At 39.6% G+C, this 22,651-nt stretch overlaps 1 protein-coding gene across 1 annotated transcript in view; it reads right to left on the bottom strand.

Annotated features, from left to right (window-relative positions):
• The window catches only part of LOC137268175 (ADP-ribosylation factor 3-like), a 47,612-nt gene extending 34,053 nt beyond the window's left edge, over window positions 1-13,559 (bottom strand). The window contains exon 1 of the mRNA XM_067802707.1: window positions 13,322-13,559. Coding sequence (XP_067658808.1) covers window positions 13,322-13,379 — 58 coding nt within the window. The 5' untranslated portion in view covers window positions 13,380-13,559. The remainder of the gene's footprint in view (window positions 1-13,321) is intronic.
• Window positions 13,560-22,651: the final 9,092 nt, after the last annotated feature.

Raw genomic sequence — 22,651 nt, 5'->3', positions numbered from 1 at the left:
GTGCTGGAATATTTTTAAAAGTTGCGTATAACTATACACACTCATTCACTCCACATGGGTTGGAATTAATTTTGATCTGCTCCTGTTGAACATGACTCACGACCACATTGAAGATTTTTTTCTTTGTAGGCAGGGGGTTCAGGGGGTTCGAACCCCCTCAACGCCCTCCGTCAATCCACCCAAGGACATCCTGAATCCACCCAAGGACATCATCCACTTTTCTTGACATGATGCTGTCTGGGATGCTTTGGTGGTCCATCAGTGCTGGGCAGGTAACTCCTGTGTTTTAATCATGTCACATGACATACTGAGACAGTTGTACTTCCGTCTCAGGTGAGACAAGTTTAATGCCATGTTCAGATTTGATGCAGACATTTTGCAAGTGCATGTGAGGGCATGTGTGTGCATGTATGCTTGCCTCCTAGGTACCCAGTCTTTATCCTCATCATAACAGGCACACCAGGCAGGGTAAAAACAGGCATCATGTTTTTAAATGTCTGTTGAATGCTGTCTCGTCAGGCACTGTAACCACTCGACCATCGAGGCTCTCTTACCTAATTTCATGAATTCATTTTGACTTGCTCAGCGTGTTGCAGAAAAAATACATGTATGATCAAAGACTCTCTTGTCTAACCTTCTGGACAACTATGCTCTGTGAACTGCAGCTTTTTCACCAACACTGACACCTTAAATGACATGGTCCCTGACTGATCTCGCCAAAACAAGCAATACCCATTTGGAACTACTAACATTGTCTATGTCAAACATCTGTAAATCAATAAAATACTAATGTAGCAAACCGATATCCTAATGTTTCCGACATATTGTGATGATGTTCCCACACTGGTTCAATACACCTACATAACGTGTTCATCTAACGCTGCAGTCTCAGTACCTCACCATGCCATGTATACATCTCCTGTACGCCTACATACAGAATCACAAACACGCGTTAGTACTGCCAGACAAACAGATCTTACAGTAAGTTTATACTACGTGTATGACTTGTGTTATGGCCGACTTGACACACGCAGCTTGTATTCCATATCTCCTGGGTTGATGCCAACACGTATGGCAGAGAGAGTGGTCCAGGTACACATCTCAGCATTGACGGCTACGTTTGTGAGTGAGTGAGTGAGTGAGATGGGTTTGATGTTGTGTTGAACAAAATTTCACCTATAACATGCATAGTCTGCTGGCTCTATGGTCTCAGAATTCTTTGTATATTTCTGTTCTACACATCAGAAGTTATGCGTTTGTTGTAAAATGGCAATGCCTAATATGAACAATTTAATGTGGTGCACATCAGTACTATAGCAAAGGCTTCAGTATGGCAGCATTTTAAGTTAAAATAGCTTTTTACTTTGTCATGATTAAAAGCGTTTTCATTACAGCTTAATCGATTAAAGCATTTTGCTTTGTTTTTGCTTATAAATAAATCACTAATTCAAATGTGAGTAGTTTTTTGTTAGAAAAAACCTCTTGCAATACATGTGGCAATATGCGCTTTAGCATCATCGCAATTCTCTGCAATACCCATCCCTATGATTTGTCCATACACACAAAAATAAACAAGTTAACAAACTGCTGCAGTTGCCAGTATATTTGCCTCCATGTGATAAAGAACATTCTGATATTACATGATTTTCCGAGATCATTCCTGCGGAAACCTGCAAGAACGTCAGCATCTCCTGGAAACTGGCAACTGCTCAACGCATGAGATTAATTCCCCAACTGCTGTGTGCGAACAGGAGATAATATGGTGGAGTTGATAGTTCCACTGCTTTCTTCACATCATATGCCTGGCATCATAGGCAGCCAGATTCAGTGTTCAACAGCTGGGTCTGTTTATGCAGCACAAAGACCAGCGCTATCTGTATAATCTTTCCTTTTCTTGTTACCTGCTTCGGTAATAAAACCTTGTTCTCGTTTAATGCACTGCCAAGTATCTTGTGTGAATTCCTTTTAATACACATGTATGTCAGCTCCTTAACAGAACATTACTTGTGTTTATGATGGTATGAAAACTGAAATTAATACATAAACAACACCATTATAATTTTCTAAACAGATCACTTATCAGCAAGCAGGAAGGGTCTTGTACACACTGGGACAAACTGTTTTTTCTCACAAGGTAAATGAAATGATGAATATATTCTTAAGATACTTGAAGAAGCACCCCCATGTTTTTATAATATATTTTTGAAATTAGTGAACATGCCTGATAACTGCATAAGTACCTACGCCTACGCCGTTAGTACCAATGCCGAAACATCGTACACACTGCGATAAAGAAGTTGACTATCCATAGAACTTGGTTTTCCTTCATGGCAGGAAGAAAACATGTTTTCTACAAAAAACCCAACATTTGGATGGAGGTATATATACATCAAAATAGTTAATTTTAGTACATGTGTAATACGTACAAGTAAAGTGAGTGCTACATCAAATCATTGTATCTGGAACTACCTTTAACATATTATCTTGTACGTGCCACGAAAGGCATTGGGGTAGCCAAGTGGTTAAAGCGTTGATTTTTCATTTTTAAGACTTGGTTTTAATTTCCAGCATGGGGACAATGTGTGAAGCCCATTTCTGGTGACCCCTGCTGTGCTAAGCAGCATAAAACTCACCAACTCACAATACATGCCAATCATTTTGGGTCTCCTTGTGCAAGTCAGGTGTTAAAATATGCCTCTGTTCACCAAGCAGCAAATGGGTACCTGGTAGGATATGATGTTTTAGTTTTTCACAGACAGCTCGAGTTGCATATTCCTCAAGGAGCTGAGGACAGATAAAGAGTACCCTAGTCCAATTTGACTGGGACATAATGGTTCCTCCTGAGCAAGGAAAAGAACAACAATGATGGAGTAATATTTCTGTTATTGATATTCCTGCTGCTACCAATATGATAGTTATGACAATATTGTTCTTGGATTTCATAGCAACAAGCCAATCATTCTCTGTAAATCAACACAAACAAAGAATCACATCTTGTATTTCACTGTGAGGTGTTGCTCAGTATAAACATTGTGAAAAAAACACATTTAGTTCGCTGAAGGTCATAGGAAGGGGACTATCAATAATAAATCAAGTTTCATATTCCAGTGGTAAAAGATCAATAATTTTCCTGACTAAGATAACACAATGTATAATTTTTCATGAATTTCATTACATTATCGAGAAATTCGTCAATTCAAAAGTGTACAAGGAAAGTCAGGTTTGGAGTATATTTTATCAGATTATCTTTCCTTGCCTGAATTATGCAACTTCGGCTGATGGCAATTAGTCTGCCTCCTGACATAGTGGACTAAATCCTTATAGTCTGGGCAAATTCATTGACTTGAAATACACAAACAACTTTTCCAACTCATGGTATCTGCAGCAAAATATCTGTGGAGATTATACAAACAAAGACCTACTAGAAGAAATATCTCGTACACTGGTACTTCACCCATCATCATACCAGACACTAGCGCTGGTATTGCATGGTATTGCACACAACTTGCCATACGATATATTGCTATACTAAAATTTCATGATATATTGCCAAAGTATCATGCACTTACGCTGTGACACGATACAATTCCTGATATAAGGGTGGCGATATGATACTATCGCAATACTGAAATCTTAAATTCTAACATAAATTACAAAACAAAACCAGTTTTAAACTACTTCATCAATTTCTGCCAGCCTTGTTCAAAGTTCATTCGCAAACAAGATAATTAAGTTCATACACAGACTCGGAATGTTTCAACATGCGAGCACTGTGTCTGACACAGTTCTTTATGCAAGAATTTTGTGAAAACATTTTCTTATGAAGGGAAAATATGTAAAGATATATTCAAGTCCACAAACTAAAGAAAGTATCTTTAAAGATATCTCAATTTGGCAATATTAAACATTGATGTATCATGACTCATTTGAAGTATTGTATTGGGGTATACAAAAATGTTAAACATTGTATCCATTCACTGTATCAACAGCCCATGGATCGATGTATTGATGCATACGGAAGACTCATCACACCATATAACCATTATATGCTTGACTCGCTAGTCTCTCTGTAACATTGTTTTATTTTTTTTTTTTTGATTAATACAACAATATTCCTGCTGTATGAAGGCAGTTTGTATACATAGAAGAATGGACCAGACAATCTAGTGATTGAACAGAGTGCTGGAGTCAAAGAGATGTTGTGGAAGTGATTACCTCAACTCTCACAACCGGTACTTGATGTTCACTGGATACCACCAGTTCTAACCCAAAATTCTGATGCGATGCCCTTTGCACCTAAAGATGACTGTCTGTTATAATGATCCTTGCATCTTGAGAGCTATCCAGCATATGTAATCATCAGGTTCCTGATACCTTGCCACTGTCCCTGACCTTCAGAGATAACAGGGTATCTTGTGTAATCCCCTTCACCAGAGCAGCCATGTTGGAAGTAAGAAGTCTCAAATCTGACAAGCTGCGGAAGTTCTGACCTGTAACCATGCATCTGTTTACACTTACTGCTTCCATCTACATCAACGGTTACACCAAGCGCAGGTCTGGGTTACACCGAGCCCCAGTCTGTGTACAGTAAAAACTAGTGTCGTGGAGACAACTGTTAGGAAATCAGATCATATATTTAGACACATGGCCAGTCAAGTCAGCCTGTTGGAATCAACTTCTAGGAATTCTGTCACGAAGATGACAGAAAAGTGCAGAACTGTAAGGAAGTAATCTGATACTGTTAAACACACAAGTCATCAGCTCTCTTTAAAACAATAAGCAGCCATCTTGAAAGGCTCCTTGCCAGACCAAGAAATTCAGAAAAGGAAGTCATAATGTGATATCAGACACACACACATGTTAATAGCCTATGAACAAAATTGAATTAGGTGGTATAATTCAAAACCTATAACTTAAGAACTTGTCTCAAATTACTTACTGTATTATTTATTATATGCTTACAGTGATAGAGTACCACCGGTCATTTCTAAATGTACTAATATTTAGTTAAAAGATTCAAGCCACAGATTAGAAGCTACAGATACTGTCATAGTATATTGTGTTTGTCCCTTGGCTTCCAGCTGGTTCACTGACAGAGAAGCAATTTACAAGACGCCAATTTCTGGGTCTTATATGAACTGACAATGGAGGCAATGAAATTGATTAGCGCGTCCATTGAGCGACACAGAAAAAGCCCACATACTTTTTTAAAAATGTTGATCAGCAACAACAAGATATCACTGAGTCTTCTACAAGCATGTTTATGATATCATTTAATGTTTAATTACTATGATGATCATGATACAAAATACAATAACAGCAACTTAATTGTAACAATATTATAATGTAGTTTTAATAATAAAATATAAGTGTCTATGACCCCATTTTGTAGTCCAAGACTACTAGACAAGATAATAAACAATTAAGAGTATGATTCCCAGGGACCCTCTAATACAGGACTCAGGGTAAATCCCTGACTGAGCATGAAAGTACTGCTATAGTGCTATCAGGACAGCAATCATCCAAAAACAGTCAAATCACTGGGAACCAAGTAACAAATTCCACTTAGCAATATATTCAAGACATTTATGCATAATCTTGGACACTGCGGTATTTGACTTATCAGGATTTGACTGAACTTCTATGTGAGTTTTTTCTTTAAGCCAAAATGTCCACAGTGGTCACATCACATAAGATCACATTCCAAAAATAAATCCTGAAATGTATCTGTTTTGCAGGAACAAAAGTCACATTTATCTCATTTAGTATAGCCCATTCTTTGTAAACGAATATCAGTTGTTAATATATGGTGTGGGATTTTATACTGGAACCACTGAAAGTTTGAATGGGTGGTGCACGGAAAGGGTATCATGTTATATTTGGTCCATGTTTTGATAGGGAATTACACTGGATCTCATGACCCCACTTATTAATATGTTCAGCCTGTATGGCACAAGAAACATGGCACCTCTGAAAAAAAGAAGCTGTTATAGTCTTGCATGTTGGAGGGCAATGTTATCCATAAGTCTCTGTCTATATAGCACTCGACAACTTCCTGTCAAACAAGTGATGTAAGTCCTACCTATGGATCTTTGTCTTATTGTGTATCCAAGTCCTCTCACGGTTCTGAGAACTACAATTAATGTTTATCTTACACATGAACCATTTCTAACAGACAGAACATTTCAGATATACTGTATGCCTACGTATGAATTAGGCCTGAACAGAAGAACATATGAAGAGAAGAACACAAGTCTGCATTGGAAATCAGTGACTGACATTTAATCAAAAGATTCTGTTGTCAATAAAATCAGAAAATCAGTTCCTGGACTAAAAACCTGTTATTTTCCTACTAGACTGAAAAAAACCCAAACTGTTATTGCCTTTCTACATGCAAGACTATTCCAGGAGTGGTCTCCCCAGGAAATGAAGGCTTTGGTTCTGGGTGCTGAAATAGATCCCCAATTGTCTTTTTGTCTCTTTCATCTTTCTCTGAAGTTCTTGTCTATAATAGGGTATGAACATTTCATATTCTAGGGAGACATGGAATGTTGTGTGTGACAGATGAGTATTTCAGCCTTCATTTAAAGACACGACAGTATTCTCTGAAATGGGGGACAATATCTTGGATCCGTACCATAGTGAAAGTCCAGTAGGACCTGTGAACAATGGCTTTTTCTTTAACAAAACCATAATTATTGTTGTGAATTAATTTCAGGAACAGGGTAAAATCCAGTTAACCATTGTATGTAAAGTACATCTTAGGATCGATTCATAAAAATGTATTGAATGAATGTTTTGTTAAGAACAATATCAATTAATGTTCTTAAGATCAATAATCAAAAGGTGGAAATTTTCACCTTATGACCCCATTACAGTAAACAATCTCATTGAAAAGAATTGATATAGCTAGATTTATACTTTTTTTTCAACCTCTAATGCAGTAAGCCTACTGAAAGGTCAGACTGACTATCACAATAACTTTGCCTTCTCTGTATTAAATTTTCATCATTTATATTTCTTTAATCTGTTCTGCAGAAGTGATTTCATGTCCTGATGGTTGCCAGATGTGTATTGTTCTTTCATCACAGACTCTGCACTCAGTAACTTGCCTGACAACATTCATTTCTTTCACATGGTGCAGTCCATCACTGACTGCAAGGCTGCAGAACCAGCTTGGTCCGAGCACTGGGTGGGATGAGTACCTGATCACCAAGTGATGTATTTTGTTCACCAAATCATCTTTGATCACATCAATATGCTGGGATTGCCCCCTGCATGGGTATTGAAGAGCACTTGCTGCCTCAAACATTATGGGATATAGACATAATGGTGAGCATGACACTCAGCTGGTGAGATGACATGAGCACCATCGATTATGGATTTCAGGGCGTGACCATGTAAACTTAGATCATTTTAATTGATCAGTGGCAGAGCAGCTTCAACAGTTTTCATGTTCTCATTCAACTCATTGTGTACTCATCAATACTCTAGATGCACTCATCAATACTCACTGACACTCATGATGTACTCAATGTTACTTATTGATACTCAGGATGTACTCATCGATACTTATTACATACTCATTGATACTCAGTATGGACTATACCAGAAAATGGGCTTCACATCTTCTACCCATGTGGGGAATCGAACCCTGGTTTTCCGCATGACATGAAAACGCTTTAACCACCAAGCTACTCCACCACCCCTGATACTCATGATGTACTCATCGATAATCAGTATGACACTCATTATAAGCTTAACGATACTCATGTACACAATTGTCAGTACTCATTATGTACCCATCTATATTAATATATACTCACTGATACTTATGTACTCACTGATACGGAGACATGATGTACTCAATACTCATAATGAACTCATTGATACTCATTATAATAATTAGAATGTCCCAAACATTGTCCAATCCAACCTCAGAAATGGGCTTCACAGATTGTACCCATGTGGGGAATCGAACCCGGATCTTCAGTGTGACAAGTGGACGCTTTAACCACGAGGCTACTCTATCACCCCATGAAGCTTCTACAGCGACGGAAGGTTAGAACTTCAAAGGCAAGGTATTTGTCAAAGAGACACATCATACATAAAGTTCATAATATCTTCAAAGGATGTTTCTGCAGTTCTTGTCAGATGTTAAAAACAACTTCAACTTTCTTGCAAGAACTTTCTCCAGCCCACAACATAAGACCGCAAGTTTGGTTCAACTAGGGATGCATCAATACATCGATGCATCAATACTTATTTTAAGACGATACAATTATTGATACATTCAAAACTGTATCTATATTTAGTTTTGAAATTAGTCGTTTAAATAGGATTATGTATCATTTAGATTTTGCAATTGTATTATGATTTTTGATGTCATGAGGGTTCTAAATGATTATTTTTCATAAACAAAGATTGGAAATTGGAACTTTTTAAGCCCTGAGAATACAAAATGTTGATATTTTCATGGACAGTTGTATCAAATGAAACATTAATGTTCAAAATGTAGAAAAATTTAAGAAAAAATGCCATGAAAATAGGTATCATGATATGCATTAAATCGTGACATGGGTATCATGATATGTATTGATTCATGAAACATATGCATCCTGACATCCCTAGTTTTCACCCAAATCAACAAAATGATCAGAATAGTGATTTTGATTACAGGTTTTCATCAAAATGGCGATTTATAAGATTGAAGCTGCTTTGTCCAAAAATTATTACTGGACACTAAAACCCACACTGTTCAATAACCACCTATAAACATACTATACTAAGTAATTTCTACTAGGGCTGCATGGTATTGCCAGTATGTCGGTATATCGCAATACACTTTTCAAATGATACATATTGCAATATTTTTTCTGAGAACCAGTAAACTTGGAAAAGAATATACATGAAATTTGTATATATTTGATTTTTTTTAAAATCTACACATATCTTTATTCAAAGGGTTTGTTTTCTTTCCTTATTCAATGACAAAACTGCATACTGTAATACTATTAATTGTATAAAAAGGAAAATAGTATACAAAACTATGCAACCTGATTGCTGTAAAAGCTGACTCAGCTTTTAGTAAAAGGCAACTAACGGGATCGGGTGGTCGGGCTCACTGACTTGGTTGGCACATGTCATTCGTCCCCAATCGTGCAGATCAATGTTCATGCTGTTGATCACTGGATTGTGTGGTCCAGACATGATTATTTACAGACCGCCGCCATATAGCTGGATTATTGCTGAGTGTGGCATAAAACTAAACTCACTCAGATACCAAACTTAGTTTAGAATGTAAAAATTAGGACTGACATGCACAATTATTGCCACTCACTATCAAAAACTTAAGGTCCCATTATATCGCAATATATACCACAATATGGGGACCTATATTGCAAAACAATTTTGATGCCAATAGACAGCCCTCATTTCTGTAGACATTTATATCACCTTAAAAAATATTTACAATATTTTTAATTCCTGGTTTTTCCTGCTATTTCTTTTTAACCAAAATAAACAAAAACATTTCAAATATAATATCAGCTTATTATTATTCTTTAATCTGATTATCATCGTTGCTTAACATTCAATTAATAATATCATTCAATAAATCCCTAAATTCAGTCATTCCTCTTCATTTTCCCAGGATTATCCGACATAGCCTTTCCAATCATAAATGTTTAAAAAATAAAAAAGAAGTATTTTCTTCCAACAAAACCCATATTCCACAAATGAGCTGTATTTCTGAGTCATGTCATCAGATCATTTAATTTTCTGTGTGGCCAGGTGAAGATTGGATTCTATTCCACCACACAGCTCTCACCGATAATTGGAAAGATGATCATGCTATAATTTTCTGCCAGATCTGCTTGAAGAGTGTAAATCCATAAAAGTGTGTAATTATGACTGACGTTATTGGCTTGGAGAAGTCAAGAGTTCACGCACTGCCTGGAGCTGTTACAACCAGAGCATTGTCATGAAAATTCCTGCAAGGCCATTAAGACTCTGCTTCCACAGGTGGACTGTCATGGACCATTTGGGCCAGACAGGCTTTCCTCAGATGATATGTCATGATACTAGAACCCACCAAGGAGGTCTGAGCAAACAGGTTTGGTCAGTTTCAGGAATGATTTCCAAGGTAACAGGGACACATTCCGGCCTACCAAAGAAAAGGTACCCACTGTGAAACAATAAAAACGGCAACTTTTAATCACTAAAACTTAAAAAATGAAAAGTCTGGAACTTTGATTTTGCATGGAAGGGGAAGTGTTGACCACATGTTGCCATTTTCCAGTTTGAAGTAAAGATACATTCCCTTTTTAAAGTATTTCTGTTGTGTTATTTGGCATTTATCAGTATCATGCTTGTGTGCACCCTTGTGTAGTTTACATCAGATTCATATGAAATGATTTACAGTAACTATTTCAACATATTCAACACATTTTCCATAAGAGGCAGATCGTGATGCACATGCGCAATAGACTGCAAACTTCGCTGTTATAAAAATGTTGCAGTTTCATAGTCGTTTAGTACTTCAGCAGAGAGGTAATATGTTTATGTTGCTGTTTCCATGATTAATCTGGGTTTTTCTGCATTTTTCGGCACAGTTGTAAAGGTTTCTTTGTTAGCCCTAAGACTGGTAACTGTTTTTCAAATGATTCATAATATTTAGTTATTAGTTATTTAGGTATAAAGCTGTTTGAGCATGATTAAATGTCCTCATAGTAGAACAAAGAAATATACTCTTAACATTTAAGTGTTTAAAATAGCATAGCTTGAATCATCCTAAAATTTCTATGACATAAGGTTTCTGATTGACTTTAAGACTAACTATCATCTTTATTAGTATCATGGCTGTTATGAGCCATCGTTCTGAATACCTACACACCATATTGATGACTGATACAAAAACCTACACCTTTATGGGTCTGTGACTAACAAGACGTATTCCTGGCACAATGAGGATCTAAGAAACAGACACAACTATGTTATCTGCAGCAGAAAAAAACCTCATCATCAGTAATACCATTTGCCTGTCCCCAGCAGTGAGCTGGATCACGCAAAATACTATTTTCCTGTAGGCAGATTACCAGTAGCTCCGTACAACTAGGAGTTTCTTAGATCTCTACTCAACACACCGTCAATTACGGGTAATTATTTACTGATGGTGTACAGTTTTCCTTGTTTTGACTTTTCTTTACATGATATTGTCTTGTTTTTTACTGAATAAATAAACACATAACACAAGCTTGCTGAGATGGTTGCTGTTTTTCATTTTCTTGTCAGGTCTTCATCTGCTGATATGTTTTGCTTTAGTCTCATACATTTATAAGAAAAATATGTGTTGTTGAGGAAATAGTTTCTTCTGAAACTCTCTACAGAGAATTTCTTTGAGAGGCATCTTAGAAGTTGTACAGATGTACAAAGAATTGTCGTATGTTTTTTTCTATTTTCTCTCCATCAAATAATACAGTGAATAACCTTTGATAAAAAGAATTTAATCTTTTTCTTCCTTATGATTTAGCTGTTTTCAAAACATACGATTGCTACACTGTAAATATTTGATATTTTGTGCCTTTTTGTTAAAAAAAATTTCATGAGCCATGTTCACTTTCACTTTTCACATTAAAAAATCCTAAAAAGGGAAATATATTTTAAACTTATCAGCAAGTTAGAAAAACTTTACGCTATTTACACATTATTATCCACACATTTTTATCTAATACTTGCATCTCCCAACAGAACATGAATCATATATGATACAAATGGACATAAGACAACTTGTACCGTGATGAGAACTACACCACATGGCATTAGAAAGATATATACACAAAAGAAAATAAACACATGTCAAACCTGAGAAGGAAATCCTAATACTTGGCCACACACATCCCCCCAACACCCCCTACCACCACCCCCCACCAACACCCCGTCAAGAAAACATTCCACATTTCCTCTGCTGGTATCCTCTTCCAAGAGGAAAAAACATAACTGTCCAAAAACATTACAACAAATCAAACACTAATAAACATTTCCCTCAACAGACCACCCTTTCCTTTCCTAGCCCAGAGTAACCATTCACCTAGAACCAGACCATATCAATGGCCATTTAGTACCCCAGACAGGATCAGTGACCACTTAACGACCATCACCACCCTGAGCATCTGTAAACATCCATTACCTCCTGGTTTACACCTCTCTACTGTGCGTAAGGTGGCAGGCCACCTTGAGGGCATGTTTACATTATCAACATGCTGGATCCAGGAAGTAACCAGGTCCCTGCTCTCCCTGTTCCTGGTGGGAGGGAGCAAGGAAGGAAGGAAGGCCTGGTGACTTCAGGTTGAGGTGAAATGAACCTGGACATGTTGTGGAGCTGCATGCTGGGGTTTGAACTTCTCAAGTACATCTGTACTTCATCTCAGTTACATGATTCATGCCGATGTATAGCATGTAAAAATAAATTACAAAACTCCTCCCGCATCCATAGAAATGCCTGCCCAGAGCATTTTATGGTTCTGACCATATCATGAACAATTAAACAAGTGTTTATGAATCACTATTAAATAGTGCTAATACCACAGGTTTGATCAAAATGTGAGCATATCCTGCACCACTAGTGGCACAATCATAAACACATGCAATGGCTAGTCAATAGTTCACCTGAAATAATTCCAGACCCTGGGGTATGTACCAAATAGGGTTTCATCTCATAGAGAGAAGCATTAAATGTTCTGAATTTTTCTATAAATAAAAGGGCACTTATTGACAAATGATAAAAATCACACAAAACTAAATGAAACGTCAATAAATTCATTCATTTTATCATTCAAATAATTAAGTGTACACAATTTTCAAAATCGTGACGTCCTTGTCGACCCCATGGGCGATGATAATGATCGCTAAGGTATTTGATACAGTGATAGGGGACTTCAAAACCATGATTCTATCAATATATGAACTTTAGTTGCACACATTTATCTGAATCTGAAACTGGAGGAACCGTTGTCAGACATCAACACGACAACCCTGTGGGTTACCCCAACACAGGCGATGTCATCCCGACCCCCGCTAGCTCGCCCCAGACATACAATGTCAATTTCACTGTCAACAGCTGATCACAAACGTCGTATCAATTACAGCAACCGAACCGCTTCGCGATTCCACGGTTATGTGCGAAAGGTGATATACACGCCTGTAGAGAGAAATATACATACGTAACGCCCTAGAGTGCAGCAGGCACATATGTGCACATTGTCTGCTGTAGAGTGCACTGGCAATGATACAACTATCAGGAATAATTCCAAGAAAAACCTACCTAGCAGGAGAATGCGTACATCCCGGTGCCTGAAGAGACGGGTCCACAAATGGCCCATTCTGATCAGAGCTTCTTCAGCTATTACTCACAATATTCCATGTCATCGTTTTAACGGTACTGAACGTCACTTGTACTCCAAACTGACCACTAGACTCACGTATACTGAAGGTGGCATCGCAGCTCTATACATCCTCCACAATCATATAGAGCTTTCAAGAGCGCCTGCAAACCAAACAGTGATGACCCGATTTCCACGTCTCTGATTGGCGCTTCGAGAGGCGCTGTGCTATTTTTAGACACCCACGCAATGCATATCGCCTGGCTATAATCTGGTATCGCACGTTTGCCTGTTGAGTCGAATTGATCCACAGGACGCCTAAATTGTCACTGTTAGTTAAAAGGAAGTTTTAGACAAAAAGTATCGTTTTCCGCTTCCGAGAAGATAATGACATATTTTAGGTCAGCTTATCTCATTGTTGTGAGCGAAGCTGCGTTTATAGGTCTGGTTTGACTGAATGGGCTCTCAGTATAATGTCACTATGGATCACGAATGTTATCCTGTTAGTCTTTCCCGAATCCTGCCAGTTGACAATTATTTGTTTACTTTGATAACTGTTACAGATGCACTTTCGCGTACTTCAATTTCAAAGTGACAGTTCAGTCATTCTTTGCAAGGAAGAAAGCAGCATCAACTAGCAATAAAAACGTTTTTAATACAGATCGATATATTTATCTTTTAATAATTACATGCACTTTCAAATAACATTGATGTTCTTCGTTAACAAATCATTCACCTTTCACCTCCGAGTATTTCAAGTACATCTCAGTATATCCCTTTGGTCCTGAAAACGTCGTTTCAATAAACGCAATTACCCTAGAGCCTAGGTGTACAATTAATGTACACCATGATGCCCAGTCTTTAACCTGGCATTTGTTCAAGGTGTTGACAGCACATGTAGACAGTGTGATAAGACCTGCTCACAGCAAGACGAGACGCACTGATATATTTCTATGTAAAACTCACTTACTTATATTGCTCATGTATAGAGCGAACAACTCACTCACTCACTAATCCATAAATTAACTCACTCACCCGCCCAACAACTCATTAACTCTCTCACCTACACATTAACTCATTCATTCACACAACCATTACTCTTGGCTCATCAACCCATTACCTCTCACTGACTCATCCATCCACTCATCTACTCACTCACCCACCCGCTCATCAACTCACTTGACCACCATTTAATCACTGACTCACCCACCTACTCTGTTAACTTCCTCATCTACCCACTGACTCACCACTCATTCATTAACTTACTTACTCACTCACCGACTTACTCATTGATTGACTCACTCACTCACTCTCACTGACTGACCTACTGACTGACTCACTCATTCATTCACTTACTTTCCTAGAAGTACATCGAACTGGATACTAAATATTTTGGGAACTAACTCGCTTCAATTTCCGCGTGCCCTTCTCGACATGTTGATGTTGGTTTCATGTGTGGATATAACAGCTCATATCAACATTAATAAACCGACAGCTTATCAAACTTAAACACCCATGCGCGTTCTCGACCATTCTATACAGAACGCTACAATTCTGTTCAAGTGAGTTAAAAAGTCAGTTATAATTCAGTCCCTAAATCAGAATTTATAATCCCTTTAAAATCAAATGTTTGCACTGCATTGACGCATACAATGATCAAGATAGTTCAGTAACATTGCAGATTACAATCTAACCCTGGTCGGGGCCATTTAACGCGGTAACCCAAGAGAGGGCTGAATGCGCATGCGTCTGGCGTCTGGTCTGCGTCTGGTGGTTAACTGGGGTCATTCTTGGATGGTCCTAGGTGCTCCAGAAAGTGGCAAGTGGTGACAAATGTGACAGAATAACTATCAGGGGAACCTCGCATTAGCAGATCCTATCTCAAATAAGGGAATGAGTAAAGGGGTTATGTATAACACGCTCCTATGATTAGCTAGTTTGATGCACGAACAAAGACCGTCATGAAAGATTGTGTGTATGGTGCTTACAAGCCGGGATTCGAACCTAGGATAGGAACCTGGGCGACCCGAAAGACATACAAAGCTCTCCCCACGTCTATTCCCCGAAATCCGAACGATGACAATCAGTTTGCATCGGTTTAAGGATCGCTACTCTCTAAACTAATAGTGAGTGAGTTTAGTTTTACGCCGCACTCATCAATATTCCGGCTATATGGCGGCGGCCTGTAAATATCGAGTCTGGACCAGACAATCCAGTGATCAATAGGATGAACATCTCTAGAAAGTAATATTCCGTTCTGTTTCACTAGTTGTAGTGACATCCAGACAGATGGTGATCCTCTAAACGGCCAATTCTGACCCAACACGCATTCCAATAAAGAGTGATGTCTTTCAAATAGTTTACAGTTTGGTAGGAGTTAAAAGACTTCAAACTGCCGACCCTTGAAAACCCGGGTTAGAATTGGTCTTCCAGGCTAAACCATGCTCGTTGTAAGAGGCAACTAATTCGTTCATCGTATCCCAAATGCGTAGATTGATGCTCATGCCGTTGATCACTGAATTGTATGGCCAACACTGGATTATTTACAGACTGCCGCCATAGCTGGAAGATCGCTGAGAGCGTAAAACTAAATTCACTCACTACAAACTGCGCGTGCCGGGCTTAACAAAACATCTGTTTGCGTTTTGCAGTGGCTTGAACTGAAAATCAAATGAAATGGTCATTCGATGGTGACACGTCTGTCTGTATATCATCTTTGTGTTTTGGAGCGTATACACCCAACTGTCAGTCTATATGGCTCTGCCAATGCCCCAGGGGTGAGAATCTTCTCGGGACTATATAGTATGTCACATAGCTGCATTTCGTTATAACACATCTACTTGAAAATGCCACAACAATACCTCAGCAATACCAGAACAATACTACAGGTAAAATGGTATGTGGTACTTTGTGGGTGACATGTTATGATGACATCAATATGATTAGTATCCCTTTCTTGACAACAGTATCTAGAGCAGCACCAATATATGATATGATATATGATATGATATGATATGATATATGATATGATATGATATGATAAAGGAGTCAACCTTACTTATCATTCATCAAATTCTAAAGTGCCAGTCAACAGATAAAATACCCCAACATCACAACGATATCACAGCGATACCACAGCATCACAACGATAACACAGCCCCACAACAACAGCACAGCGTAGTCACAATACCACAATACTACTGTGACACCTCAATGTCACAACAATCCCACAATACCCGTTATACCACGGCAATACCATAACGATACCACAGACACACAGACACACAGACACACACAGACACACAGACACAGACACACACAGACACACACAGAAAGACACACAGACAGACACAGACACACAGACACACACAGACACACACAGACACACACACAGAGACACACACACAGAGACACACACACAGAGACACACACAGACACACACAGACACACACACACAGAGAGACACACAGACACACACAGACACAGACACACACAGACACACACACAGAGAGACACACACACAGACACACACAGACACACAGACACACACAGACACTATACAGTGAACACCACCTTCCGCACTCTCGGTGCCACAGTCTCAGTCTCTTTGTCTGGAGCAGAGACAATTTATATCTGATTAGAGTGAGTGAGTGAGTGAGTTTAGTTTTTCGTTGCACTCAGCAATTTTCCAGTTATATGGCGGTGGTCTGTAATTTATCGAGTCTGGACCAGACAATCCAGTCATCAACAACATGAGCATCGACCTGCGCAATTGGGAACGATGACATGTGTGAACCAAGTCAGCGAGCCTGACCACCCGATCCCGTTAGTCGCCTTTTACGACAAGCATGGGTTGCTGAAGGCTTATTCTACCCCGTGACCTTTAAAAGTCAACGCTGATTTGAGGTTGAAAATGCTGCTTTGAGTTTACTATCAGCTTTGTCGTGGTGTCGACGACGTTAGCTGACGTCCAAGCAGTCGACCACTGTGACGCAGATCGCGTCCTTGTATGGCACGCTGGCTGAAACGATGGCTCGTCAAGCTGAAGGCCTGAGTTCGATTCCCCACCTGGCTACAACGTGTGAAACCCATATATAGTGTCCTCCGCCGTAGTACTGTCGAATAAACTCTTAAAAACAGAGTAAAACATACATGCGAACTCATCAAAAGTTCCCAAAGTGAACTTAGTAACTTTGTGAAAACGCTGATATCGTAATGAAAGTATTATGTAAACATCACTGGTCGTTTCACTGTTCCACAGCTGCCAGGGTCCGATTGCAATGCTCCGATTGCTAAGCCCATGGATGTATGGTAAGTCTATTCCTTAAATACCCTTGAAGGTCACGGGGTAGAATAGGCCTTCAGCAAACCATGCTTGCCATAAAAGGCGACTATGCTTGTCGTAAGAGGCGACTAACGGGATCGGGTGGTCAGGCTTGCTGACTTGGTTGACACATGTCATCGGTTCCCACTTGCGCAGATCGATGCTCATGTTGTTGATCACTGGATTGTCTGGTCCAGACTCGATTATTTACAGACTGCCACCATATAGCTGTAATATTGCTGAGTGCAGTGTAAAACTAAACCCACTCACTCACTCACTCTATCCTTTAAAGAGTCAAGTCCAGATAGACGCCAGAAGAAATTAACATCTTAAACAAATTAAACTATCCGTTCGTCAAACGGTACGGCGTACAACTAAACTCACACGGGATTGCACAATGCCACATTTTCTGCTTTTGTATCACATGCTCAATGTTGAAGTGTATACACATCTGCATGGTAACGGCATTAAAATAAAAGTCGAGCAGAGGTCACATGCATCTGTTCCATGGAAACTAAACCATGATAATTGTGTTTACATATGGTTACCATGCCGACGAAGCTATGCCTGTTAAACAGAATTACGATGGGCCGTAAGATGAACGCTGATAGGCCCCTCGCTCATTCCCCGTGCGGGTAACACGTCATCGTGTGTGCAGGGAGTGTACAGTGGTATGCTTTCAAATGAAGTTGTAACTGTGAGCGAATGAGTTCAGTGTTACGCCGCACTCAGCAATATTACATCTATGTGGCGGCCGTCTGTAAATAATCGAGTCTGGACCAGAAAATCAAGTGATTAACATCATAAGCATCGATTTGCGCGTTTGGAAACCGATTACATCTGTTAACCAAGACAGCGAGCCTGTCCACCCCATCTCGTTAGTCGACTCTTACGACAAGCATAGTCGCATCGTACGACAAGCATGGTCGCATCTTACGACAAGCATAGTCGCCTCTATCGACAGGCATAGTCGCCTCTTATGACAAGCATAGTCGCCTCTTACGACAAGCATAGTCGCCTCTTATGACAAGTATAGTCGCCTCTTATGACAAGCATAGTCGCCTCTTACGACAAGCATAGTCGCCTCTTACGACAAGCATAGTCGCCTCTTATGACAAGCATAGTCGCCTCTTACGACAAGCATGGTCGCCTCTTATGACAAGCATGGGATAGTGAAGATACACTCGAACCCGAATCTTCACGGGTCTGTAAATGTCGGACAATTATATACGAAACAGTCTTATCACAAACGCCTGCTTTCTCCAGATAGAAATCTGACAGCAGAACTTCTTGTGATGTTTTTCATCTTAAGAAGTACAGGAAATATTCATCTCAAGATAATCACTTGGACGAAATGTTATGCTAGCAAACCTGTTTTAGGTAGCGATGTTCTTATCCGGACAGTGTGTGTGTTGTATATCGGTACTTGTCTCGGGTACAAGCAACAGTTAGCACGAAACATAACGGTACAATAACCTCGATCCCTGCCAGGGTAACAAAGCTACTTCTATCCATTGATACTCCGTCAGTTCATGAGAAAATGTTCAGAGAAAGTTTCAGACTACCTCCAAGTAGCAATTTTTAGTAATAATTAGGATGTACATGTTCAAGTCCGTTGACAGAACAAAATAATTTGAAATTAAAATTTTAGTAACGATGTTTGCAAGAGTTGGCATTGAAAGCAGTTCATTGTGAACAGACCCGTGAAGGTCCCGGGGTAGAATAGGCCTTCAGCAACCCATGCTTGCCATAAAAGGCGACTCAGCTTGTCGTAAGAGGCGACTAACGGGATCGGGTGGTCAGGCTCGCTGACTTGGTTGACACATGTCATCGGTTCCCAACTGCGCGGATCGATGCTCATGTTGTTGATCACTGGGTTGTCTGGTCCAGACTCGATTATTTACAGACCGCCACCATATAGCTGTAATATTCCTGAGTGCGGCGTAAAACTAAACTCACTCACTCACTCGTTCATGAACAAAGGCGATCGGAAATGACAAGAAAGTTTAAAAAATGATAATTGTAATCGAGTGTTTACGAAGTGAACAACCAAAAACAAGGATGTAACAACCATCTGTGAAAATGATTCTACAAGACGTGAAGAGTTATTTCCCTTAGACCGTTTCGAAAAATCCTGTGATGCGTTGTACGTCAGGTTAAACGTCAGCTGACGCACTAGATCGGGTGGCACTTAGGCTTGTTGACTTGCAGAGTCAGAGGGTGATAACGAACAAACTCATTATGGTGGAGGTGGTATACCCATTCGTAATATGTGTAGGAGTCGTGTAGATAGTACATATGAGGTTATAAACACCAAGTGGTGACACACAGGGAAAACGTACCGTCATGGATGGAGAGATATATTACTGTGAAAGGTAGTTACTGTTCACTAATGCGGTAACGAACCAATTACTAGAAACAGTACATATATATACCTCTTCTTCGGCGTTCCCACAGTCGTCTTGGTCTTTGCAATGGACAAAGGGAAGTAACTCTTTGTGCTCTAATGCACGCCGCTACCGCCACCACCACTACGCAGACGTAGGTGATAATTAGTCTCTAAGGCCATGTTTGTTTACTTCAGAGACCATTGATTTGCATCTCTATTTGTTAGAACGTGAACGTCATGCTGAAGATACCGTCGTCGTAAAATATTTGGTTTTGCTTATTATATGGTTTTTGTATGGCTCCGGTATCGATATAATATATTTAGCATATACATACACGCATATCACACACCACATCCAAATACACACACCACACACCACACACCACACACCACACACCACACAACCCACACCATATCCACATCCACACATATGCAGATTAGCGCAGTAGTGCAGTGGTAAGGCGTCTACCTTTCACGCCGGATTCGACCCCCAGTGGAGGCACCTAGGCTCGGGATGCGTTGCATCCTTTTACAGGAGACTTACATCCACATTGTCTCAGTTCACTCGGCTGTAAATGATTACCCGTGAGGATGTACCGGCAATGTGAGTGTTAAATTCATTGCACCTAAGAGGCAGGGTGGCTGTATGATCCCCAGGGAGTTGTCAAGTATCGGAGAGAACGATAGTGTTCTATGACCGGGGATAGTAATGTACGTAGAGCGTGAGAAAGCAATGTGCCTTGACATGAGCGCCACATAAGCGCTATAAATAGAGGATGTTACAAGAGTGCCCATGTCATACTATGTTTACGACAGGAATGTCTAGATCTCAATGTTGGTATTTACCGAGCGAGAGCGAGATATATACCGATATTTAGGCATGCGTGTCGTAAACACAGTATGTTATGGACACGAAAATAACATTTTTGTATTACCGAAGTTGTTAAGTTGAGGAAAATAAACCCAAATCTACTTTCAAACATGGGCTGCCTACCCGCCGTCGCCGCATGTAGAACGTAACGTCACAGAAGAACCACGACGGCATGGCATTGTTCACGACGCCACGTTACCATGACAAAGTGATATTTTGCCCTAAGGCATCGTATGAAAAACGTTCGGCTTCGTAGGTAATAAATCCCATTACAGTGGAAGTTGTCTAAACCGGCACTCATTGGGACTGAAGAAATAATCCGGTTTAGTCAATGTCCCGGATTATAGAGCTGATGATAAATGTACAAGCCACGGATGGGACTGAGATTTTATGTCAGTGTTGACAACCTGCCGGTTTGGACAGATGCCGGTTTTAGAGCTTCCACTGTATTACTGTTACGGAACATACACATACGTCAGTGCCAGCTACATACTGGTAGGTTGTGTACTTCCTTGTCGTACACAGGCAAGGAGGCAGCAATGTATACTGTATTACCTCTAATAAGCGTCAGCTCTCAAAAAGCCTAGGAACTCGGCCTCCGGTAAGCACTTTATACGAAGCAACGTTCAACAGACAATACACCGAGTCTCTAATAAGCACAGGGAGTACACACTTTCAATTACGCCTTCAAATGGCGTGGATGGTCGTCAGGTTAACTACCTTTTTAAAGAGGAAATGCGGTTTGTCTGACACATCCCCGGAAATGAATACAAGTGTCATGTGAATCTAAAGATAATTATGAGGAATTAATTGTAAGAATGTGTTGCTTAGCACTTCGCGAAGTACAACTTCAACGAAACTAACCATGTGCTGTGCTGAAAACTGTAGATCGGCAACACAGAAACATAACGTAATCAGCAACAGAGTCATCAGTAACAGAGTAACACCTTATACCCTTCAAACATGCACTGAAGTCTGGTAACACAGTCCTCTTTCCGATATGTTTTCTTGTCAAGGAGTCAATTAATGCATATTATGAAAGCATCAAGGTGATACAATCACGATTTTCCCTGATGAGGTACACTGTGACTGTCAAAGCTTATCGTTAGGTGTGTGACCTAGAAACACACTACTATACAAGGTAATTTAATTCTCGAAGGATCTCGACTGATAGTATTCAAGCATTACAGTCTCGCTGTTTAAATCAATTCCAGTCGCGTAGCATGCCAGTGTTTTTTTGTGTTAACCCAATACCTTGCCAAGCTTTATATTTAGATAGTACTTACGGCTTGCTCAACCTTTATAGCAAAAAGCACGTAAGCCCGAGCTATTTTTTTCATAATGGTAGCCACGCCCCTAAATTCAGTAACCTGTCGACGGCGATTTTAAGATCACTACGGTAGTGCCAGGTAAATAGTTGAACACTGTGAAGGGATTATACCAATCTGTGGCCTCTTGTTCCAACAACGAACAACATCGTACTAGTCTCACCAGGATCCACATTCACAAAGCCATGTTAGTTCAAGAGCTCCGGGCATTGTCCTCCGCATCAAAATCTTTATAGCAAACACATTGTTGAACATTAACCAAAACCATTTACTCAGTTTTTGTACGGTGTTTACGATGGCTGGTCAGTACAAGTCAATGTTTAAGATCATATACACAATGTTTGCATATACATATGGACA

The sequence above is a fragment of the Haliotis asinina genome, chromosome 16, assembly GCF_037392515.1.
Source record: "Haliotis asinina isolate JCU_RB_2024 chromosome 16, JCU_Hal_asi_v2, whole genome shotgun sequence".
Lineage (NCBI taxonomy): Eukaryota > Metazoa > Mollusca > Gastropoda > Lepetellida > Haliotidae > Haliotis > Haliotis asinina.
This window is presented reverse-complemented; position numbering and strand designations above follow the sequence as displayed.